We start from the raw sequence: 9,693 nt of genomic DNA, 5'->3' as shown, positions 1-9,693 counted from the left end.
GTTGGACTTCACGCTTTACGACAACTCAAAGCTTTTAAAAGGTCTTCAGGAAGCGCCCCTCATTATCAGCCTTTTTGCTCCGCTTACTTTATTAGAACCCGTGGGCGCACGTGGTTTAAACGAGTTAAAAACGAGGCTCTCTCCACGCGGCTAACGGCTAACGGCTAACGGCTATGACCAAAGATAACAGAGCCGTGTGGTTTCACAGCACGAGCGCTGGAGGATCTTCTGCTGACAATAGAAACACAGCCAGCTGTTTTTACTGGCAGACATGTCGAGGTTCTAGCCACTCCATCCACAGCGGGCGAGCGGCGTGTCGTAACTCGCCGGGGTATCGTCACAGCGAGAGTCGGTGGGAAGATACGGCGGCGAGACCGACTCGCAGACCCCCTGCTGGACGCAAATAACAGGATAAGCTGTTATTTAATCCTGCACAAACAACTCCTTCATCTTTAAAATTGACAGGAATTATAATTCATGGGTTCTTTTTTTAAATGCAAATTGGTCAGGAGTAGGAATTATAAAACTTCAGGCTGTAATGTATTTAGTTAACACGACAGGGGGCGGGACTAGACGGGGCCTCGACCCATTTGTCACTCAGATGCAGATATTGGAGCCGGCGGGGGTTCTAATGATAAATTACATAACGTCTCAGTTTCAGCAAAATTGGACAATTCCCCATCCTCTGAAGGCCGGAGCGGACCACATGATTAATCCTGTCAGAAAGCCCGTGTGTGTGTGTGTGTGTGTGTGTGTGCGTGTGTGTGTGTGTGTGTGTGTATGTGTGTGTGTGTGTGTGTGTGTGTGTGTGTGTGTGTATGTGTGTGTGTGTGTGTGTGTATGTATGTGTGCATGTGTTTGTGTGTGCATGTGTGTGTGTACGTGTGTGTGTGCATGTGTGTGTGTATGTGTATGTGTGTGTATGTGTCTATGTGTGCATGCATGTGTGTATGTGTGTGTGTATGTGTGTGTGTATGTGTCTATGTGTGCATGCATGTGTGTATGTGTGTCTGCATGTGTGTATGTGTGTGTGTGTGTATGTATGTGTGTGTGTGTGTGTGTGTGTGTGTGTGTGTGTGTGTGTGTGTGTGTGTGTGTGTGTGTGTGTATGTGTGCTGGCCTCTGTTTTTGTTTTTGAACAAATCTGTGTAGAAAGTGAAGGAGTGAGGAAAGATTTGATTGGACAGGCTTCCACTTACCGCCGCGGGCCGTTTAGCAATCAAAGACTTTCAGCTCGGACGCAAAACAAGAATAAATATTTTTATAATGAAATTAGGCGCCTTTTCTGCAGAAGATGAAACGCAGCTGTGCGAGGTCAAAGGCAACGCTGAGAACCAAAACAACAAGGGAGCTGACCTTTGACCTGAGGAAACAGCACGATGCTTCTGATGTTGCTGACACAACGTAGTGGGAGAAATAACACTGGAAACAGATTCATTCATTTTCCCTCAAATGTAATTAAAGGTACAAAGATTCACTTCACACTGAAGCGGTTATGATTCACAGCGTTCGACGGTGGACACAAAATAAATCACGTCAGGTTCAAATTGGTCTTTGAATTTAGCAGTTACACATTAGCTCAGAAATTACACCACATAAGAGGCTATACTTTCACCTTTTGGTAAACACACAACTTTAAATGCCAACCAATATTCCATAAATGTACCAGTTGTGACTGATAAAAGATATGACGCTGCGATCGTGCCGAATATGAACACATGTAACGAGGCTGTTTTATCACCTCGTGCCACATGGTGGAAGCAAAGACTGGCTCTCACGTTGACGACAGGAAGGTTTATGCAGGTTATATGATGCCAGACGGGGCAAAAGCAGAGCCGCATATTTAAGGTTAGCATCATATTTGTGAGGATACCAGGACTGATAATCTGATTAGTTTGTGGAAAGGGTTAGGCCCTTCCCCTCGGGTCATCTGGACATGTGATTATGCAGCTCTGGTATTTCCTGTTGAGTAACACTGGAGCTGTTTAATCATCCTGCATAACAATAGTATCTCTCATAACATGTTTCACAACACAAAGTCTCAGACGTGTCCAGAGCGGCTGGACCGAGGCGGAAAGCGCGGTCGATAGAGCAACCGGGGCGTTGTGCGGCGGGTTGCGCAACACCCGCGGGAGCCGGCGGCGCTACACGTCAATAAAGGCAACGCGCCGCAAACAGTAGGCCGCCTCGGCAGGAATGTCTTTGGCGCTGATCTCGTTGGACTCCAGGCGCAGCATTCTCAGCCGGGAGAAGTGGATCATGTCCATCGGGCCGCAGAAGCTGCTCAGGGAGAACTCTGGAAGAAAGGAGGAGAGAGAGAGATGAAGGGAGGTCACATGCTCCACAGGTCCTCCACCTCTGGTGTAGCTTCAGGCCCGGCGGCCCACTGTTCCTCCTTCAGGGTTTCTTTTGATTTCAACGTCAGCGCGGGGCTGCGTTTCTGTTTTTTTGCGCCACACAACAAAAAACCCGATTGTATGGATTTAAGAGCCTCACAGCTGGAGGGGGAGAAAAGCAGCTCTGAAGTCTCTCCAGACAGCGACAGACAGCGAATGGGAGGGTGTTTTTCTTTAATATCCGTTTGGCAGTGCCACCCCGATACTCAGGCGATGGGCACCTTTGACGTCCTCCCGTCCGGCGCCGTCTACATCTCATGCCAGGTTGTGATGATGCTTTCTGTTGCCCTGCATCTCGTAGTTGTCGACAACCTGGAACTGAAATGTCTGCTTTTTTCTTGATGATAATGGATTTCACTGTGGACTGTAATCAAAGAAGTATGCCACTTGAAAACATTTCTGTGTTTTTATTTTTTCGCTTAGGAATTATTTAAGGTCAAAGTGGAGATTTGTTTTCAAACATTTGCATGCATGGATACAATTAACATGAGGCCATGGGTTCACAGCCTCAACACTGAAATTGGCTTCTTGAAGAATAAACGTTTATATATTTGCAGAATTGAGAAATGGGTGTTTGTGGTGACATTCCTGCTGCGTTACAATTTTTCTTCATCGCACACACACAAAAACTGAATTATGCGTAAGCAGGAAGTGGCACAGTTTGTGTTAAAAAAGTTAAAAAGGTCAAAGGTGACGCCAAATGTCACACCGGCCTGCTCAATACACGACATGAGGCGTTGCCCATGCACTCAATGCATCGCATGTGTGTGTGTGTGTGTGTGTGTGTGTGTGTGTGTGTGTGTGTGTGTGTGTGTGTTGAAGGTGCTTAACAAAACAATAAGTTAAGTAACAGAACCTAAACTAACTCTGCGGCCCGGGTGCATAACAGTCACATGGGAATAAAAAACAATATCAGTTTACTCCAGTTTACTACAGAAAGACTGAAAAAAAGGCAGATTTTATTTAGAAAAATGACCGGATACCTCCGTCTGTGCGTCTGAGCCTCTTACTCTTGACACATGTCAGAGGCTACGAGAGAACATTGCCCCAAAAATGAAACTTAAATCTACGTTTCAAGGCTGCCGGAGTTCTGGATGAAAATCAAGGCAGGATGTCTGAAAACGGCCCAAAAGCTCTGAAAACATTCAAGAAACCTCTTAACCATGAGTGTGAATACAGATCGCGATCAGCCGTGTTGCATGCTGGGTATGAAAACCATGAGTGTGACCACAGATCGTGAGGAGTAGTACAGAAGTCAGTGACTCTGGTTAAATGCATTTGAATTATTGGTTTAGTCGGACTAAAATCAAATCATCCCGTTCATGCAAACACCTTTGTTTGAATAATTGCGGTCCGACTACAAGACGATGCTACCTTCAGTGGGTGTCTCCACTAGCTCCCAGCTGTAGCCAGCTAGCGCTGCTGCTAGTTCCCTGTTTGCTCCCCACTAGCTCCCAGCTGTAGCCAGCTAGCGCTGCTGCTAGTTCCCTGTTTGCTCCCCACTAGCTCCCTGCTGTTACCAGCTTGCGCTGCTGCTAGCTCCCTGTTTGCTCTCTGCTAGCTACCTGCTGTTATTACCAGCTAGCGCTGCTGCTAGTTCCCTGTTTGCTCACCACTAGCTCCCTGCTGTTACCAGCTAGCGCTGCTGCTAGCTCCCTGTTTGCTCTCCGCTAGATAGCTGCTGTAGCCAGCTAGCGCTGCTGCTAGCTCCCTGTTTGCTCCTCGCTAGTTCCCTGATGTAGCCAGCTAGCGCTGCTGCTAGCTCCCTGTTTGCTCCCTGCTAGCTCCCTGCTGTAGCCAGCTAGCGCTGCTGCTAGTTCCCTGTTTGCTCTCCGCTAGCTCCCCGACAACCACCGAAGCTAGCGGGGTTCTCTCCATGATGAAGAGTGAAGAGGTCAAGCGGAGACGGCTGTATCACCACTACATGTAATGAAAACAGCGCCACCTAGCGTATCGGATATGACATGCATTCAGCCAATGATTCGATGTATTCACTGCCATGTGTATTAGGATAACAGCAGTTGCCCCGAATGAGAGCATAGTCCGACTAAAGCAAGATTTAAATTGATACCATCATGTAAACGCACTGAGCGATACTTTAGCTTTAGTTTTAGAGTAATTTTATCGTGTTCTGTGAAGCACAAAATGCAATCGGGGCCGGCGATATCGGAGGGAGGGCCGGCTGGAGATGCAGGTGGACCGGATTCAACCCTGCCACTTCAACTTCGTGCAGCTCGTTTGTCTTGCATGAAGCTCCGATAGGAAATGGACGAACCCCCCAAAAACCCGTAAGACTAAATTGACCCGAATTTACATCTTTAAGATCTGGGCGAACGTATTGAAGGTAGCAATTTGTGCGAACCCGACCAAACAAAAATGGACGGCATCATTTGAAGGGATGGCTATGAGGCGGAGAACTCAAAACGTCTGGATCAGGTAAAAAAAAAAAAGGCGGACGGGAATATTGCTAACAAAGTTCAAACAATGTGAGGATGATTGCATCTGACAGCTGCTCGGATTTTTGAACAGGTTTTTATGGGGAAGATCTTTGAGAGGGAACGATATGGATTAGGTGAGATAGTAAGGATGGCTGGAAGCCAGGATCGGGTTACGACAGAGTTTAGAGAAGAAACCTGTTCCACATGGCTAAGTTTGAGGGTTTTTTGATAGCTACCACGGGAAGGACCAAGACAACGGAAAAAGGAAACAGGACGAGAGTGAACGGCGGGACGGTTGTGATTTACTGGGTGAACCCAGGAAGTAGATGAAACTCTTTAAAGGTCGAGAGAGTTTGACGACAGAGTTCTGTTCATCTATGAGCTATGAAATTGGGAAGTTTAACGAGAGCGTTGGATATGAAGGAACCGATGCTGGACAGGTGTCTGTCTTCTGGTTTAGGAAGGCCACGTTGTTGGGATAGCCCGGACATGAGCTGCATGGCGTCCAGGAGGGCGTTGGATTCACCAGCGCGTGTGCCGCATGGCACGGCGTCTCTTGGTGATTAGCTAAACGACTGCGAGGTCGTCAGGTGTGGAGAGATGGGTTTGTCGGAGTGTTTGTGGCCCCGTGGAATGGCTGCCGATCTACCGCAAACCAGGGAAACCGCCTGAAACCGGTGGAGGCAACGGCATCGCTGTACGGACCATCGTGTCGTCTGGAGGTCTGCGAGATATTCTTGGTGTCACGCTGGGATAAAATACATAGAGAGGAAAGACCGGAGTGAAGTTTGGGAGGAACTATCGAGGTCTTGGCATCCCAGTATACCAGTGGCTCCGCTCTGGGAAGACTGGAGCTGGGAAGACTGGTCAATAGGACTTGCTGGAAGTAGGCATCGAGAAGTGCTGACGTCCCCGTGTTGCATATGATGCTCAAAGTGTTTTTAGAATCTTGAATAGTGTAGAGTCACACTAGAATAGTATGTAGTGCAGTAACGGTACTGAACGAATGTTCATGGTGCATGTACATGCTCCGAGGATGATCCCGTGTCCGGAGGCGTGACGTCGTCGTCTGAATCTGCTAACAACGAGCTACGAGGGAGTGTCCTATATGAAGGTCAGAGCATTTGGACGAGGCGTTAACGGGTATGCAGCGTACACAGTAGTCGAGATTTCAACTGTCCTTTTTAAATACTCGTCAACGGATGCTCGCTAACGTTAGCATCAACGGCTGGAACTTATTACTGACTACTGTTACGATTGGGGAGCCTGAGGAGGCCGAGGAGGTTTAAGACTCACACACACAACCAGGTAATGTGGGCGAGTATGGATACCAACCGAGGCCCTGGACACGTTGTCGGGCGGGGGAGGATTTGCGTGAAATTGGTGCAAAACTCCTTTAATCCGAGCCCCGCTGAACCTGAACAGCTTCTCAACTGAATTAGGAAAAAAAACATAATTTACCAAATTAACATGCAGTATCAAAGAAACTGGCTGTTGGGACCATAAACTCCTGTTTGCAATGTTTACTGAGGAATCAATGAAAGGAGAAGTTGAGTCAGTTTCTCGTGGACTTCAATACAACCGGAGGAGTCGCCCCCTGGTGGCCATTAGAAGAAATGCAGGTTTTAAGGCCTTTCTCCACTTTTCAGAGCCGAAGATCGACACCTGACCTTTGAATATGCTCAAGAATTTTACATGAACAAAATATGTCCGATAGCTTTGTAAATGACTTTAAAAATGTTTTAAATAAGTTAATAACTTTGCGTGATCACATCGTTCTATCAAAAACCATGCCAACAAATTAATCTTGCTTTTTTGCTGGGACTTTAAGTATTTCTATGAATTGGAGATTTTATTCTATATTTTGTAAAAGTGTGTGCGTGAGCTTCCACTTAAGAAACGTTTCATGTAAAACCTCAACGTCGGCATCACTTCAAAGAGTCTTCTGTCGTCATCTGATGGTTAAAAAAACTCCATTTCCTGCCTGTTCGGTTATGATTTACATCGTCATTGAAGCGCGGTGCAATAAATCAAACTAAGAAATGGAGACTACATGAAATATGTTTTTAATAGGGCCTGCAGATGTGAATTAGCTCCAGCTATACTATGGTGCAGTGCATTGAAGGGTGATATTTATGTTTTAACTGTACATGGACCCTTTTAAATAAGGATGTGTATATTACAAAAATACATTGAGCTTTATTGCAGCGAGAATCGTTGTGTGTGAACTGATGTCTCAACAACTCAAACCCCACACAAGTAAACTTTCTACCCGAGTTGTCTCGGTTCATTGTGCCAAACAACCACATTACAAACAGTTAAATACGACTCGCCTTGAGCAGCTTTTCGTGAGCGTGACTAAATGAGCGAAATGGTGAGATAGCGGACATTATTCAGCAGGAGGAGGGCGGGGTTTGCGGTTTCATTTAGAAGCATCGATGTCATCCAAGCTCTACTCAGTCGCACCCTTTTCACCTTCGTCCTCACAGACCTTCTGACTGGTCACTGCGTAAGTACGTTTGGCTCTTTTGTCAGTTTCTTCGTTCTTCAGTCGCGTCTTCTCTCGCTGGGGAAGGTTTGGGACGGTGTTGTCTATCCTTCCTACCTTGATACAAATCAACAAAAAGCAAACGAAGGCTCGTCCTTATTGAATAAGACCCTGTGTGTGTGCTCTTTTTTTAGCCTCAGAGCAAATGTGATGAAGGCTTTTGGGGAATTGCCCTGCCTTGCTTTTCACAACACTTCATTCATCTTAAATTATCAACAGACCCTTTTATCTTTTATTTTCATTGTTGTTCAAGTGGCGTGTGAGTCATGGAGAGTCATTTGGTGACCCTCCATGACTCCCATCGCTGTACCAGCACTGAGCACCGTCAAGCTGTTCCACGAGTCCAGCTTGACTCAATCAATGACTGATCGCAAAGCGATCCTTATGAATGCATTCATGTCATAGTAACAGAGAAGTGTCCATACCTTTGATCTTGTTGGCGTGTAAATAAAGGTTCTCCAGGTTCCTGCTGACAACAGGGATCTTCTCCAGTTTGTTGAAAGAAAGGTCGAGCTCCACCAGCGTGCTGACGTTGAACACGTTGGATGGAAGTCCTTTATCCGTCAGCTGGTTATGAGCCAAGCGGACGAACTGCAGTTTGGGGTTCGCGGTGAGGAAGCCCACCGGCACGCTCTCTATGTCGTTAAACTCCAGGTAGAGCTGCTGCAGCGTGTCGGGGAGGTCGTCAGGGATTTTCCTCAGCTTGTTTTCCCTCATGTCCAGCATGGTCAGGGACGGCAGCCCCTTGAACGCACCTCCGGCGTCCTCCACGACGTTCCCTCGCAGCTGAAGGGTGTCCAGGTCGGCCATCCCCTCGAACGAGCCGGGGGGCACCTTCGAGATCTTGTTGTGGCCGAGTCGCAGGTCCGTGAGGGACTTGGGCAAGTTGGGCGGCACCCGCGTGAGCTGGTTGTGGTCCAGGAGGAGCCGGCCCAGGTGCCGGAGCTTGCCGAAGACGTTCTCCCCGATGCCGGCCGAGTCGAGCTGGTTGTGAGCCAGCACGATCCAGACCAAGTCGGTGGCGTTGTCGAACACCCCGTCCCGGATGCCGGCGATCTGGTTGCGCTGCAGGTAGACGTACTTGACGTGCGAGGGCACGTGGGGGACGTGCCGGAGGTTGCGGCCGTTGCAGTACATGGCCGTGGGGAACCTGGAGGGGCAGTCGCACTCCAGGGGACAGTCCACGTCCACGGCCTCGTCCACGTCCACGGCCCGCCAGCCGGCGTGCCGCTGCCGCCCGCGCAGGCGAGACAGCCACTGGAACTGACTGTAAGGCTGCTGGCCGACGCTCAGATCCAGTATCCCCATCGTGATTAGGAGCACACCGGTCCACATGGTCCCTGATGGGAAAATCCAGGAGGAAAACAAGTTCATATGAAGTCCAATTTAAATGTGATCTACTCCTTATTAAATGTACAGCGGGTACAGTGAACCTACCGGCTGGTCGGTCAGACGCGGCGCCTCCTCCCTTCCTCGTGTTGCCTGTGTCTTCCTCAGACTGAGTGGGATTTGTTGCTGCTATAGAATAAATACCGCCCCGTCTTTACGTGGCCGTAAGTGCAGACACCCGCTCTCATTACATGACATACAAACTACACTACAACATATCACCTCCAGCCATGCAAGGATCAATCCCATCTGTAAACCGGTGCAGACATCTGCTTTTTAACAGCCCTGTTTTCCCGTTAGCATGTTGTGCCTTATCATTAGCCACGCCATAAGTCTGGCTCGCTGTTTATTGCAGCGATGTGGATGTTGTGTAAACAGGGGGGGGTTATTGTATAGAGCATTTCACGAACCTCGGCTAGACGCTGTAATTGGCGTACGTTTCTTCTCGTATAAAACAATCCCGTTTGGTTAAAACCCAACTCTTAAGTAGCCGCATGCGTCGGTCCATTATTGCACAAAGTGTGACGGACCCTGTGATTTGTTCCCGCTTATCCTCCTACAACATATTTGTTCTTCGGGCCTCTTGTCCCGCCTGCTTATGGTACTCACTACTTTTGTCAATTACAGTGTTGGAGAAAGTTAACATGTATTGGCGCTGGCGCCTGCAGAGCGGGGATAGCCCCGTCGTCCTCGTGGTTGTGCATGTGGACGGGCCGCTGGAGCAGGAACGTTGGACTCAAGGTTGCACAACGTTCTGTCGTTGAGTACAAGGAATTAAAGACTGACTAATTACATGACACGAGTGGACCTGAGGATACACAGATGGGCCCGTTTTGCTCAAAAGACGTGGCAGTTTTAACCCAAAACCACCAAAAAACAAACCAAATAACATTTTACTATCCAAGTGAAGTTACATGACCCG

General features: G+C 48.1%; 1 protein-coding gene across 1 annotated transcript; it reads right to left on the bottom strand.

Annotated features, from left to right (window-relative positions):
- Positions 1 to 2,144: 2,144 nt before the first annotated feature.
- Positions 2,145 to 8,959, bottom strand: fmodb (fibromodulin b). The gene is made up of 3 exons (XM_068598273.1): positions 8,925 to 8,959; positions 7,808 to 8,718; positions 2,145 to 2,296 (listed from the first exon to the last, which is right to left on the bottom strand). Exons 1-3 carry the CDS (start codon positions 8,957 to 8,959, stop codon positions 2,145 to 2,147), a joined length of 1,098 nt encoding a protein of 365 aa, XP_068454374.1.
- Between the last annotated feature and the right edge of the window lie 734 nt (positions 8,960 to 9,693).

The sequence above is a fragment of the Clinocottus analis genome, unplaced genomic scaffold (assembly GCF_023055335.1).
Source record: "Clinocottus analis isolate CAN_PGR_092001 unplaced genomic scaffold, fCliAna1.0.p SCAF_4, whole genome shotgun sequence".
NCBI lineage: Eukaryota > Metazoa > Chordata > Actinopteri > Perciformes > Cottidae > Clinocottus > Clinocottus analis.
The sequence above is the reverse complement of the archived record's forward strand: the minus strand, read 5'-3'. Positions and strand labels throughout refer to the sequence as shown.

What these genes read in the sequence shown, in the direction of transcription:
- fmodb (XM_068598273.1), bottom strand. Translation starts at nt 8,959, where the DNA reads ATGAGAGCGGGTGTCTGCACTTACGGCCACGTAAA. An exon ending in TGCACTTACGGCCACGTAAA is followed by an intron (nt 8,719 to 8,924) that starts GACGGGGCGGTA and finishes CCCATCAGGGAC; the next exon opens with CATGTGGACCGGTGTGCTCC. An exon ending in ACACGCCAACAAGATCAAAG is followed by an intron (nt 2,297 to 7,807) that starts GTATGGACACTT and finishes CCTTTCTTCCAG; the next exon opens with AGTTCTCCCTGAGCAGCTTC.